General features: G+C 39.4%; 1 protein-coding gene across 1 annotated transcript in view; it reads left to right on the forward strand.

Moving 5' to 3' along the window:
- Positions 1–15,518, forward strand: part of DSG1 (desmoglein 1) — a 31,076-nt gene that overhangs the window by 2,261 nt on the left and 13,297 nt on the right. Inside the window, exons 2-8 of the mRNA XM_006766369.2 lie at positions 7,223–7,258; positions 7,536–7,667; positions 8,677–8,832; positions 10,575–10,719; positions 11,487–11,653; positions 13,564–13,698; positions 13,995–14,180. Coding sequence (XP_006766432.1) covers positions 7,223–7,258; positions 7,536–7,667; positions 8,677–8,832; positions 10,575–10,719; positions 11,487–11,653; positions 13,564–13,698; positions 13,995–14,180 — 957 coding nt within the window. The remainder of the gene's footprint in view (positions 1–7,222; positions 7,259–7,535; positions 7,668–8,676; positions 8,833–10,574; positions 10,720–11,486; positions 11,654–13,563; positions 13,699–13,994; positions 14,181–15,518) is intronic.

Raw genomic sequence — 15,518 nt, forward strand, 5'->3', positions numbered from 1 at the left:
GGAAGGAAGGAAGGAAGGAAGGAAGGAAGGAAGGAAGGAAGGAAGGAAGGAAGGAAGGAAGGAAGGAAGGAAGAAAGGGAGGGAGGGAGGAAATTACACCTTCCTCTGCTCGAAATTGATAAGTGAAGCCTGCCATAGGGAGCCTAGTTGGACGATTCTGAAAGCCCTTAAGACATCTGGACTGGTGGTATCTTTAATGCAAGTCCATGTGAGAGCTGGGCAGCCATCTGTTTGCAAGCATGCTGTGCAGTCTGCTCAATACACCGGAAGGGACAGACCTTGTTGAAGTTAGGGGGTTAGCTCTGGAGAGTGAAGATGAAGAACCAACCTGCTCTTACAGTGACCAACATTGCCACCGGGTGATTCCATTATTTAGGCGAGTCTCTGGGACAGACAATAGCCTACACCTGTTATAACACAGCGAGCCAAATAAATGTTTTGATTCTGCATTTATTTTTCTTTCCTTTTTGTTGCCATGATATCAGTGTGTGGAGGGGCATTCTAGGCCAGAGAACAATGTTACCTATGCACCAATATAAAAAGTCTCTAAGAAGGTTGTGACAATGGTATGAGGTATGGCATTGTCACTGTGGGAAAGCAAACTAGAACCAGTAGAATTTTCATAGTTCTAATGATTTCTAAATGATTACTTATAACTTTGCCAGGTTCAATCAATACACTTTCAAGGTGTCTTCTTCTATAAAGGCCAACTTCTACAGCAACGAACGCAAATAAACCATTCTTTAGTGCCAAGAATGATCCCGTTTCTTCAGTACATCACACTAGCCTAGCTTCTTCTCTTTCCACGGTTAATATTTCCTCTAAAAAAAAAAAACAAACCTGCAACCACCTGATAAACTAACTCCACTCTTTCAACTTAACTGAAAGTATTTAGCATTTAAGCAGGCATGTATCCGAGTATTTCTCAGCACTCACACAAAAATACACAAAAAATAATAGAGGGGTGGGCCAAGTAGGTCTGCAGTTGTATGTGAAACGGCTTATTCTTGAATTATTATTTACTCATTATTGTATTATTTATTTGTATCACAACTGTAGGCCTACTTCTGCCCGCCCCTGCATATGCTTTATTACACAGTTCATCAGCTTGTTTGCACTGGGCATCGTAAGTCCCCATAACTATGTTTACTGATGCGTAGCACAGGGGAAGAGCTAGCAAACCACTACAGACTAAACAGAAGACAAGCGAAACGGGATTCCCATGCTTTCTTGAGCACCTATTACAATGATGTATATTATAGATACTAGTATTCCAGTAGACATTTTTTTTCTGTTCGCCTGTTTAGTAAAATCTACAAACTGACAAGATCATTGCCAGTTACCCGGCGCTCCCCACTGTAGGTTCAGACACATTTAGGACCAGCATCTCCTTTCGCCTTAGGAAAAGGGGGTGGGCAAATGTCTCACCATTTAATTGGTTTTCGTTGCCACACAGTCAAACATGTCGCCATGCCTGGGTTAGGCAACAGAAGAACCCAGGGCCCGGGACAAAGCTCCCTTGATGGATCTGAAGGCTGGGCCCCTCAGGGCCAAGAGACACCTATTTCCCAAGGCTCTTAGTCTAGAAAACAGCCCTGTTGTCCATCCCCAAAGCACGTGATTTCTGGTAACTCTTTCTTCACTGTGCATTCCCCAAGGACGCCGTGGCTGACCTCCCGTGTCCTGAGAGGCACTGCCTGAGTGCCACAGGAGGCACGCTCCGCCTGGCAGCTCCGTCAGTGAGGGAACTCCCTTCAGAACCCTGGGCAGCCACCCCTGCTGAAGACGCTTGGCATGCAAATTCCTTTCCTGTGGTTTAGATGCCATTGGCTGCAGATCCTGCCCTCCCTGGTCTGTGAGAATAGAGCTCCGTGTTTCACACTTGTCCAATGTAAAGCCACATCCCACTAATGAATGGCCGCCTGCTGCTCCTAACACTACTTGACTGTAAGCCGGTTGAGGGCAGCTTCTGGCTGACTCACTTTTGTACCTTTCACAGTGCTTTGCACCGATGCAAGATTGTGCGATGGGTGTCTAATCTCACCATGTAGAGGCATCAGAAGGGAATTTGGGGATAGTTTATATTTCCCTTCCCTCATGTACTCCAGAAACGTATCAAGGTATTAAACATGGAAATCATCACGTTGAGGTTCCCTAGCACTTTTTAAATGGTGTATTATTACATTTATTTTACATTTCCTCTAAGGCTTACTTACCATGATACTTTTAGGGCTTAAGCTCCTTAAAGGTCTTAATAAAGCCTTGGATCCCCATAATACACATTCAATATATATTTGTCAAATAAGTAAATGAACCAATGAACAAATAAAATAAATCAAGAGGACTTTTTTTAAAGAAGCAAATTATTATATTTTAGCTTTATCTATAAGAGTTAAATACATTAGACTTGATGCTTAACAAAAACTGTCAAGTAATGGAAGACCACTTCACAATTATGAAATGGAAGAAGTTTTCCTTGAAAAAATTATAAATTACTTTCGAGGTGATTTTGTTACATACAAAGAAATATAAAACTCAATATTAAAAGAAAAGAACCAAAAATGAGTATAATTAGAGCAGTGGTTCTCAACCCTCCTAATGCCGCGACCCTTTAATATAGTTCCTCATGATGTGGTGACCCCCAATTTCATTGTTACAAATTGAACATAATTAAAGCATAGTGATGAATCACAAAAACAATATGTAATTATATATGTGTTTTCTAATGGTCTTAGGCGACCCCCAAAGGGTAGCGACCCACAGGTTGAGAACCACTGAATTAGAGCCAGCAGATGAATCTCAACACTCTGGTAAAACAATGGACAATGTAGGTGTACCTATTGGATGCAAATGCCAGCCCTAACCACTCACCACCCACTAGTCGCTATTGTTTATAAATTCTGTCTGTGCAGATACATCCTTCAAAGTCCTCTTTAGCAACAACAAACAACAACAAAAAAGTCGACCCTTTAATATAGTTCCTCATGATGTGGTGACCCCCAATTTCATTGTTACAAATTGAACATAATTAAAGCATAGTGATGAATCACAAAAACAATATGTAATTATATATGTGTTTTCTAATGGTCTTAGGCGACCCCCAAAGGGTAGCGACCCACAGGTTGAGAACCACTGAATTAGAGAATCATTGAAATTAGCATCAGTTTTGTATTCTGTGGTTGCTGGTGTTTTGTGTGTGGGGGGAGGGGGGGGTTGTTTGTTTTATTTATATGTGGATTGGCTTCTAAATTAGAGATGAAGGGAAGAGTCATTGAGGATTCACTTCAAGTGACTTCTTTATTGCTCTTAGAATTTGGGGATTAAAAAAAGGCTTTGGTCTCATATACAAATGAGGAAACTGAGGCACAAAATGGCTAAGTGACTTACCCCAAGGCCCATACCCAGGGGCAAGAGAGCTGAGATGTGCTCAGGAAGCTTGACAACCCTGTATGCATCTCTAAGTGAATCTCCCTCACAGCCTCCTCAGAACGTATTCCCAGGTTATTTCAGAATCCGAACTACTCCCACAGTTACCAGAAAAATAACCTCGCCCTTACTCCAGGGCAGGGCCTGGATCCTCCAGTATGATGCCCTTCAATTTCCCTCTCCTAATCCATTGATTTTAACCTCCATCTCTTCCCTCTTCCCCTCCCTGTCATCAGAGCCCTTTCTTTCTGCCGATCCGCTCCTGGTCGTCACAGTACCTCCAGCCAGGACTTTCTCAACCTTCCCTGCTTCGGCTCAAAATCTCCTACTCTCCCCTTTCTCAACCTTCAAAAATCCGCATCTCCCTCTCCCCAGATAGCTCCATGGACACCGTCTAATTCTGCTATTGCCTCTATTTCCTTATACCACCAAATTTCTCCCCAAAAAAGTGGCACCCTTATTTCCTCTTCTCTATCTTGTCAGTCAGGGAGAGCTTGCTCCAGCCAATTGAAGGCATTCTCCTAAAGGTCACAGAACTCCTGAAGGTCACAGAAAACCACAGGATTTTCTCAGGATTCACTCTGCTCGCCTTTTTTTATATCATCGGACACATGTTCACACTATATGTGTCCTTCAGTTCTCCCTTCCTTTGACAACCATGGCATTGCAGTATATTTTCCCCCTATTTCGCTGGCCACTTCTTTTCTACCTCTTGCTGTTTCTTGTTTGTTGCCATTGTTCCCAGTTACATAAATATAGGATTCCCCTGGTTTCATCCTCAGCCACAGGCTACTGCTTTGCTGTATTCTCTACTTTAGGGATCTCAAACTCTCCCACGATTTAAACCATCCGACCTGAGCAGGTGTCTCTCAAATCTGTGCATCAGGCCCGAACTATTGTTCATGGTGCTGACACATATTTCAATCGCTGAACCTTTTCCCTGGGCATATCTCTAGCATCGAGGTTTGTTCTAACCTGCCAGATCCTGCTTCTGCCTCGCTCCTGATCTCCAGGTTTACTTCCCTCTCTTCACGCCCACATCCCACCTTTCTCAAACCCCTTGCATTTCAATCAAGCAGTATCTCTCCTTTGATCTCTCCCAGTCTCTTCCCACTGCCACTGCTGCTGCTCATCCCCGGACTGACTTGATGCAGAAACCCAACTGCTCCTGCCTGTAAGCGCTGCCTCTTCCCACTGCCACCCTCAATTGCTGTCGGTCATCTTTTAAATTCACAATTTTATCATCCATTTCCCATGATCAAGAAACTTCAATGTTTTCCTATTGCACACAGGGAACTGGTGTTAGAATTCAAAAGGTAACTGTATATAATCCAGGCAACTCCTGTCATTTTATGAATGAGAAAACTGCAGCTCAGAGAATTTAGGAAGTGCATTGAAAGGATTCTGACTGTACCAAATGCTCTTTTTACCTCGTTATTTTGCCTTTCAAAGTCAAAGAGTGACTTTGTTTCAGAGATTATTTTAGCCTGAGCAAAAGGCAACCTGGTTATGTCCACACGACATATTTTTAAGCAGACCTGGCAGTTTTTTAATTACCAATCTAATTAAGAGCCTGACTCTATGGTGAAACCTGCTTGGTCTTCTGCTCAAGTTGCCTCTCATGGGAAAAATAATGACCCAGCTTCATAAAGGCAGCAGATTAGTCATCATCATGGGGCTAGTTCTCCAAAGCAAACAGTGACCCTGACACTTCATGCGGTGAGGAAGTGCCAGACAGATAACAGGTGAATACCCAATCTGCAGCTATGAAGAAATGGCAGACAAATAAGGGAGCCTTGCACCCCCACCCAACACCCACAAACGAGAGGACCAAGTGCTCATGAGTTCACGGTAGCAAGAAGCACACAGCTGCATTAACACGGGTTCATTTCCGCATCCAAGTTGGATTCTACAATGCCATTTCAGGTCCTTCTCCAACCATGTGGGCCATTTACTCTTCTTACATACACACACACCCCAGTATTACTATTATTATTGTTATTATTGTACATCATATGAGATTAGATTCTAAATCACAAGGATAATATGAGATTAAAATCAGGATTTTTATTTGAATTCTCAGAATTGTAATGTCAGTCATCTATAGTATATTTTATTTAGTAATTTATGTAAAATAGGCTATCTTGCACTTAATTGTAAAACCCATACCTCAAGCACAAATTTAGAGTGAGTTGTATTGGATTGTATTTAGCCATATATTAATATGGAAACCTCAATTTCCTCATCTGTAAAGTGAAGATAATTATAGTATTGAACACATATACTTGTGAAGATGAAATGCATGGGTTTCTCTAAACATGTTATCTAGTATTTAGTTATCATTTAGGGAATTGTAATGGTGATAATGATCATGATTAACATTAAATATATACCATGAGTATGTAACTCCTATAATAAAAATATTATCATTTTAAACTACTCATATTAACCATAATATAAAGTTTCTTGAATTATCAATTATGGTGATTTCTAAAAATGTGCATAAACACTAAAATTTTATTTTTAACTTAATGGTGAAATTAAAATTCACTATAAAAAGTAATTTTCTCTATTTTGAAATTACTATTATGTGTCAGTATTTTTTAAAATACAAACCATAATTTTATTTTATTAGAAACACAGATAAAGCCTGTTTGCAATAACAGTTTTCATACTTTGCAAGTCTAACAAAAGTTCAAGGAGAAGTTAAAAATGACCCCTTTAGGCACAAAAAAAAAACGAACTAAAGATTCACACTGCATTTACTAATTCTAAGTGCAATTTAAAACTTAATAATTGCAAACTAGCCTGCAAATTCACACCTAATTTTTAGATAGATATTAACAATGTCTTAAGTATGTTGATATATTGAATGTATTACATAAGTATTTGTGCTGTTAGAAATGTCTTTGGTGTTTAGGGAAAAATAAGTTAAATGACCGTTTTAACTCTACAAATCATTCGTAAGGGTCAAAGCCAGGCTGAGCTGGACCTGCAGCCTCTGCTTGAGTCGCTCACGCTGATGCGGGAGGAAAGACGGAAGGAAGCCGCCTGCCCAGCAATTTGCCCCGCGCTCCTGAAACTCCTCTCCTTCCATGGAAGGGCGCACTCACATCATCTATTGTGTCCAGTGCGAACAGTAAAACATCAAACATGAGCTCATTTTTTACACAGAGAAAATTATTTGCTTTTATTTTGGAACTTTATAGTCTCATTTTTCCAAGCTAGTACAAAACTTACCATCTTAAGATTTTCAAGAACAATAGAAAAGCATCCATTTAGAATTGGGATGTGAGGAAGCACCTATTTTGGAAGCTCTCTGTATACTTTCTGCTTCGTATTCTTTCTTCACCCCAAAACATTTTTTTCCTATTTCCACCTGTGACCACTCAGAGGCTAAAACTGTAGTCAAAACTTTCAGTATCATAACTTATTGTTGAACATCTCCAGCTCTTCAGGCACAAGAAGAGAACCCATGCTTCCAACCCTCATTCCCACTGGCTTATAGCTTCAAATGTCCTAGCTCATATGATTATAAGTATCTGCATAGGATTGAATTTAAAAAAAAAAGGTTAAAAATAAAAGTAACTTTAAAAAGAAGAGCAAAATTGAAAAGTAAAAACCAAAAGGAAAGGAATCCTTATGATCACTATCAGACCCGAGAGATAAGCTGATCCACCTGCTATCCAGGCAGGAAATAATTTTAATGACGTGAATTTTTAATGATTTGATAACATAAATTGTAAAGCATTTAGTTAAAAAAATTAACTATCGTGTTTATCTTATTTTTTTATAGGTGTTGGTGGAAGTTAACAGTGAATTTCGAATCCAGGTAACATATAGCAAATTTACTTTTTCAAACTAAAAACAAAGAAGATGATTTGGGAGTAACAATATACCCCTGTGCCTCACCCCACCACCCACAAAAATAATCATCCTTATAAGTAAAGTTAATGTTATGCTAAAATTAACAGAGTATTAAAATTACCAATCTTCTCAAAGAAGCACCCTTTCTGACATACAATGACCCCTCCCACAGATTCTTTAGTGGAATGTGGATTCTGAATACAAGTTAATAAGGTACCATTACTTTCCCCTGCCCGTTCAAGGTCAGAGATTATGGCGCTAAGAATGGCACCGTCAAGTGGCACTCCATCAGGAGGCACAAGCGCGAGTGGATCAAGTTTGCTGCAGCCTGCCGTGAAGGCGAAGACAACTCAAAGAGGAATCCAATCGCCAAAGTAAGTCTCAGCCCCCAAAACAGCAACTCGACAATCAAGATGGATGACGTTAAAGTTTCAAAAGAACCTACCCTTTACATAGTTTAAGAACATATCTGACTGAGAAGTCATGATATACAACAGAATAACGGTCGTTCAGATCATGAAAGTTGAAGCCATCAAAGAGATAAATTAAGAAATGTGGGCACTCATGTAAACGGTTAAATATGGACCCACTGTACTGGTGAAATGAACACACACAATCATGTGTTATCCCAGACTCTGGATTTTAAAAATATATGCGTTACCACTCATCACATTTACAGGAACAATTTCAACATGTGCTCTCTCTACCTCACAATCTGTTCGAATTAAATTCTTACTTTTGGCTTGTTTATGAACATTCACAACGTACTTTTTTTCAAAAAATCTTTCTCCTTTTACTTCCCCTTACATGTCTTTATACACACACACACACACACACACACCTACTTTGGGCTTGTTTATGAACACTCACACGTACTTTTTTTCAAAAAATCTTTCTCCATTTACTTCCCCTTACATGTCTTTATATACACACACACACACACACACACACACACACACACACACGTTTTATTTATTTCAGAGAGGAAGAGATAGAAACATCAATGATGAGAGAAGATAACAATGAAATGTAAAAAAAAAACCATCAAACTATAAATGTTGAATGAATGAATGCATGAATGAAGGAATGCATTCATGAATGATGATTGCATAGACTTAGATAAATTAGGGTGATATTTTACTGTTTTATTATTTGGTGAAAACACAATTGAATTTCTTCTATTACATTATCAGTTACCACTGAAAAATACTAGCACTGTAACTATTCCACTATCAGGGAAAATAATTCTCTACTTCCAGAATTTCCCCCCAAATAACTGGGATATCAGGGCATTCAATAACTCTCAAAAAGACAGCTATTACATATGAAACATAGATTTTTTTTTTGCATCCTGTAATAATTTCATTTGTGCTCTTTCTGCAGATTCATTCAGATTGTGCTGCAAACCAGCAAGTTACCTACCGCATCTCTGGAGTAGGAATTGATCAACCACCTTTTGGAATCTTTGTTATTAATCAAAAAACTGGTGAAATTAACATAACATCCATAGTTGACCGAGAAGTCACCCCATTTTTCATCGTAAGTGGGTGCCATGTCAATATATATGTTCAGGCCTAAATTATTTGTAGACTATCTTGAGCTCAGATCATACTTGATTTGATTCAAGAGTCTCAGTGTTAGGCACTTTTTGGTTGTCTCTTAATTCATGAGCAGCTATGACCCCAGAGACACACAGGGAAGACTGAAAGACAAAGGGGTGTCTTGCATGAGCTCCTCAGCAAAAAAACGCTAGCCTCCGGTCTGGCCCCACTGGCAAGCTAGAGCATTTGCTGGAAGGGAAAGTACTCAACGTTTACTTCTTTGTCTGTAATTAGTTGAGAATGTTGGTCCCCTCTAGCTCCAGTGCCTAGGGGTGATCCTGTAGGTTCCACGGGAGCCTTTCCTGAGTGAGCATACTTGAGTATAAATGCAAATTGCTCAAGCTCCCCAGAGCACAGAATGTGCCTTGGGAAGACCTCAGTTCCTCCTTACCTGAATCTTACTCTGTTCTCTACTAGCTATGACAAAGTGTGAGTGCTTACTCTTCGAACCCTTAACTCGTTTCTATTTTAAGCAGCTGACCTCATGACCAACTTCATTATAAAAATCTGAGGCTCTTCACCACAAACTCCTACAGTTAATTCTCTCTGAACATCTCTGTTCAGAAATGTGCCAAAAGCAAGATGCATTTTGTTTTCTCCAATGTATCTCTAGAGTTCCCACTGTCCCATAATTACCTAGTGCTTCAAGAACCTTCTTGTACCAACTTTCCTTTTTCATGTCTCTTCTGCTGTCCTGTGAGTTGCTCCCATCATGGTCAACACTTGTCAATACTTAAAATTAAAAATAAAGAAATGGGTGCTGGCTGGGTAGCTTAGTTGGCTAGGCATCATCCCGATATATACCAAGGATTTCAGGTTCCATCCCTAGTCAGGTCTCTCTCTCTCTTCCTTCCTTCCTTCATCTCTCTAAAATCAATAAATAAAACTTTTAAAAAATAAAGGACGACTTGTCTAGATCTTGGAACCTCTTCTATTAAAACACTATCAATCCATATCCCAAAAAACCTTCAAATAGTCATCTATGTTTGCTGCTTTTACTGACTATTTTAATTCCTTAGTCTTCTATTCCAAATATATATTCCTGCCTTATTTCCCACAATGTTTTCCCCAAAACTCTCTAAATCAGCATGCCAGCCTATTAGCTTTGGTTAAAGCATAATGGGTTTTTAAATGAAATAAACCAAAAGAGGTAAAATCACATACGTAAGTTTATGCACACGTCTGGTGATAATAACAATAGCACAAACACCCATACAGCCCCTCCGAGCTTATGAACACTCTATTTCTTGGAAGCCCCCACGTTACTCTCCTTTACCACAGTCTCGACGCCCCCTCCCCCGCCCCCATCGCCCCTATTCCTAATTTCAAACAAGGCATTTTCATCCTTTTGCTGCTTCTCTTAATGAATCCCTTTGCTGGGAACACCCTGCCAATCCCAAGCTTGAAAACCTCTTTTAAGATTGAGCCCAGTCATTACATCCCCTATGACGTCACACTGTTGTTGCTCATCCTTTTGTAACTGGTCATGTTACCTTTTCTTAAGTGGTATTTTGAGTACATGTGTGCCTCCCTTATTGATTATAAGTACTGCTTGTGCTTACACTCCAGTAGGAAATAAAGTTTATTTTTCTTTTAGTTGTACAGCGCCTAGTAGAATGTCCAAAGTAAAAACTCAGTATTTGTCGCGTCATATAATTATTCCTCTTTTTTTTCTTCTAGATCTACTGCCGGGCTCTGAACTTACAGGGCCAAGATTTAGAGAGGCCCCTGGAGCTCCGGGTCCGAGTTCTGGATATAAATGACAACCCGCCAGTATTTTCTATGTCTAGTTTTCTAGGACAAATAGAAGAAAACTCTAATGCAAGTAAGTAGTCAACTTTCTGAAGTAAACAAGAATATATTGGCTTCCAGACCATTCTTAACAGCCAGTCTGCTAGAAGCTAAATTATGTCAATGTACCACATCACAATGTAAGAGGTAATTCTAGAAAAGCAAGCAGAAGACAGGCATGAGGAAGTCTCCCTAAAGGTTTTCCCCTCCACTGCGAAAGCAGCTTCGGTCACTCACACGCAACAAGCAGCTCCAAAACCATGAGAGGAATTTTCTCTTGTGACTCTCATACCAGCTCTGTAGTAGATTCCTGAGGGAACATTCCAGAAGGACTTAGCACAGTGGGGCAGGGGCCCTGGGAAGAGAATGGAGCCTCCCAGCCGACTGCTCTGAAGGGCAATCCCATCCACTGTCATTCATACTGCCTCTTCCCCTTCTTTCACTAGAAAGCGCTATATAGTTGAGAAACAGTTAGTCTGGCCTTAATGTCATGTTGTTTCACCACAAAAGCCGTAAAAAAAATCATTATATTAGAATAAGAAATGGAAAGGCAGATAAAAATTTCATTGTTTTCTAACTACCAGTAATATCTAGGTTCTTGGTCAAATGTGATCTTTTTCTCAATGTAAAGGTAAAGAAAGGAGCTAAGATATAAATATGTCGAAGAAGTAGAAAACAAAAATGGTAGAGTGCGCATTATATGAGCCAACTAACCTAACCCCTTCTTGGAAAAGTAATTATAAACAATAAGAAAAATACATACAAACTGTCCATTTGCAATCCTTCCTCCTTGATTTCTAGATACGCTGGTGATGAGACTCAACGCTACTGATGCAGACGAACCCAATAATTTGAACTCAAAAATCGCCTTTAAGATCATCAGCCAGGAACCTTCTGATTCACCCATGTTTATTATCAACAGATACACTGGAGAAATTCGGACAATGAATAATTTTCTAGACAGAGAGGTAATTTCTTTTTCTTCGAATGGGTTGTTAGTTCATAGGAACTGAATCTAAAAGCAAGAGTACCTAAGTAAGAAAAAAAAAAGAAACTATATTTAAAAAATTTAGTTACATAACCTTTTCACATAATGGTAGTGACATAAAAAATATCTTTAAAATGAAAATATGGGCATTCCTCACATACATTTTATATTCTTGTCTTTCATTTAATCTTACTTAGCATTTGCCTTAAATTGAGAAAACTACATTCTGAGAGTACATAAAAATATGCATAGAAGTAGAGGCAAAAGCTCCATTTTATGAAAAAAGTGAGTTCGCTTTAATAAATGTAAAGGACACTGGCTCCTCTAGCCCCGCCTTGGTGAGTCACCGTGCATGCAAACGTGGTCGAGGCTCCAAGCGTGTTCAGAGGCTCAGAAACTCGTTTCTCTCTCTCTAACCCGGCGCACCCTCAGCTCATCTGACAACAGAAATCTTTGTTTTCTTCCTATTTCCTATGCTGCAGCTGCTGACAACCCATTGATTACTTGGGGAAATGAATCGCAGGAACACAATGATAGATAGAAATCACATAATTTCCAGATCAATCTTTTCATTTATGAATAAGAAAACAATTAGTGATTATTACCAAGTTAGAATCAGCATTACATGGTTTCCATCATGCCATGTGGTCCCATAACTGAATGTAAAAATATCAACTTTTCATTATTTTAAAATAGAATATAGCTAACCTGCATGTACTATAAGTATATGCATGAGAAAGTATTATTTTCTAATTAATACTCAATTAAATTTTATTTTAATAATTATAGTTATTTAATAATGACAAACTCCTATCGACGACCTGGAATTTAGGGTAAATCGGGATATTTCTACACTCTTTGATTATCTAAATGCCATCAGTTTCTAGGTTACCTACCTCTCTTTTTATACTTGTTTGAAAGTTACCATCAGAAGAAATTGACTACTTAGCTCTTTCTGAAACTCTCTTAAAGAACCCAATGAAACTCCTTTCATGTATATAGCGTTTTAGCAGTGGAGAGCTCTCAACAGTAAAGGGAAAAACTCCAGATATTCTTAACGAGGCGTCCATGGAGAGACCTCCAGATGTCTCTAACTATGAAGCCTCCAAGGTCGCATCACAGTTTTAAATGAGAATGCAAATGTGCATGTGTCTGGAAAAGGAGTCAGCTTTCGCCGGCTTCTGAAAATGTAAGCACCACTGAGTAGAATCAAGGAACTAGAACAGTGGTTCTCAACCTACTGGCCCTTTAAATACAGCTCCTCATGTTGTGACCCAACCATAAAATTATTTTCGTTGCTACTTCATAACTGTCATGTTGCTACTGTTATGAATCGTCATGTAAATATCTGATATGCAGGATGGTCTTAGGCGACCCCTGAGAAAGGGTCGTTCGACCACCAAAGGGGTTGCAACCCACAGGTTGAGAACTACTGAGCTAGAACATCCATAATTCCACTGCCACAACCTGCCGCCCCCAGAAATGCAAACCACCTGGGCCTCTTTATTCTTGCACACTCAGGGGCTGGTTATGAAAGGTATGGAATTGTCATGCCAAAGTTCTTGGTAAACTTTCAACTCTTCCCTCCTGGGCGTTTCGACCCAATTTGCCCTTTATAAACATTTTCAAATTCTGAGCAAAAAATACAAGGAATGAGACTTTTAAAGAATGTTGCTTCTTTTCCATGAGGCTGAAGAAGCATTTTGGGAGATTCGACGTGGTGTCTTTCATATTGATTCATGTGATATATATGCATTTTCAATGATCGGTGGTACCCTTATCACCACCATAGATTTCTGTAAATCATGAGCCAGCATTTTAAAAGAACTCTGCATGAGTCAGAATAAGGACGATGTCAACTGTGAAATTGTCTGTCATGTGTGTTTGTAGCAATACAGCCAATATTCTCTTGCTGTAAGAGGCTCAGACCGAGACGGCGGGGCAGACGGCATGTCAGCAGACTGCGAATGCAGCATTAAAATCCTCGACGTCAATGACAACATCCCATACCTGGCAGAGTCTTCGGTAAGTACTTGTCTTCGAAAGGAATGACTTTCAGTTCATCACATGCCATAAATGTGTTTGGACAATCCTCTTTACAGACGTCTATGTTTTCCTTAGCCACATACAACCCCAAGGCAGACATGCCCTTTGTCTGTGCTTATGTATGTAATGCACAGGGGCCACATATTTGAACAACGAAAAGAGAGACATTAAACATAGATCCCCTTCCTAAACCATGAGTAACTGCAGACACTCGGTAAGTCTAGTGTCTTCTCTCCCTCACAGTGTGCGCTAAGGCTCCTTGCTTCTCGTTTCAGTATAAACTAAAGATCGAAGAAAACTCTCTGAACTCAAATTTGCTCCAACTCAGAGTCATTGACTTGGACGAGGAGTTCTCCGCTAACTGGATGGCTGTCATTTTCTTCATCTCTGGCAATGAGGGGAACTGGTTTGACATAGAAATGAACGAAAGAACCAATGTGGGGACTTTAAGGATTATTAAGGTATGGGATAATTATCCTCCATATTTTGTTCTCTTGGTTCTTCTCCAAATGTTAATCTTAAATTTAAATGTTAAGATTATGCAAACTCGAGTGGGTGAAAAGATAAAAAATTACTGTTTTAAAATGGTATATGATATAGAACTTTTACATGGCGAGGTTTTCTGCTTATATAATTTCATGAAAAACAGGCATTGAATTTTAACTCGAAACTCTATCAATACAATACTCGCCTGCAGATCATATGAATTGAAAGAATTTTTAAGCAAGAAATTAACTTTATGCTTACAACAAAATATGATTATGCCTTAGGGCTTTGTTTTAGATGTTTAAAAATGTTTTTAAATCAGATTTAACATGGCCTTTACAAAAAAAAAATGTGTCCATGGCAATTATTACGCACTAAGAATATTCACTATATAAACCGAATGTTCTTTATTCCTCCATTGTGTTTTTATGAAATTAACAGTAAATTACTGTAAATGTAGAATCACGTTCCCACCTCCTTGTGGCTGCTGACTGAGATTTATTATGGACATAAATACACTAAAGATTTGGTCCAAGTCCCTAGAGTTTCCCTGTGTCCCCCTGACATTAACGAGCCACCAAGTCAACTGCAGTAGAATTTCCTCTGAGATGTGAAGCGGGGAGATGCCTGGCTCCCAGGGAGCGGGTAGTGAAATTTTCACCCTGTGCTAAAGCCCCAGCAAGTCTATTTTTGTACAAGAGCCTCCTGGTCAGGTGGCTCAGTTGGTTAGAGTGTCTTCCCAGTATGCCAAGGTTGCAGGTTTGATCCCAGGTCAGGGCACATACGAGAATCTACCAATGAATGCATAAATAAGTGGAACAACAAATCGATGTTTCTCTCTCTCTCTCCCTTCCTCTCTCTCTCTCTAAAAATCAATTTAAAATATTGCAATAGTGGTGCATAAACTACATGTGATATGTGCAATTTGGATTCTTCATAGGAAAATGTAATTCCTTTTCCACTATTTCCTTCCTTCAGAATATTCCTCAGAAATAGACTCCCACAGTCTGTCCTTCTGGGAATGTGTGATTATTTGTTTCATGTCATCGTAAAGTGTCACCATGTCTATAGCTTCCACCATGTGCAGAGGCTTTAGTCTGTTCCTCACAGCATCCCTCAATCAGTTATATGCCCATATTACAGATAAATACATTGAGGTCCAGAGAGAGTTGAGTATGTAACCTACTCAACTTCACTTAACAGTGTGTGATACGTCTGGCATACAAACCTACATCTCTAGCTACTAAGTCCATATTTTTTCACTATACTCCCTAGGATTCCATGCTGGGAAAAAATCCTAAACTATTTCACAC

The sequence above is a fragment of the Myotis davidii genome, unplaced genomic scaffold (genome assembly GCF_000327345.1).
Source record: "Myotis davidii unplaced genomic scaffold, ASM32734v1 scaffold520, whole genome shotgun sequence".
NCBI lineage: Eukaryota > Metazoa > Chordata > Mammalia > Chiroptera > Vespertilionidae > Myotis > Myotis davidii.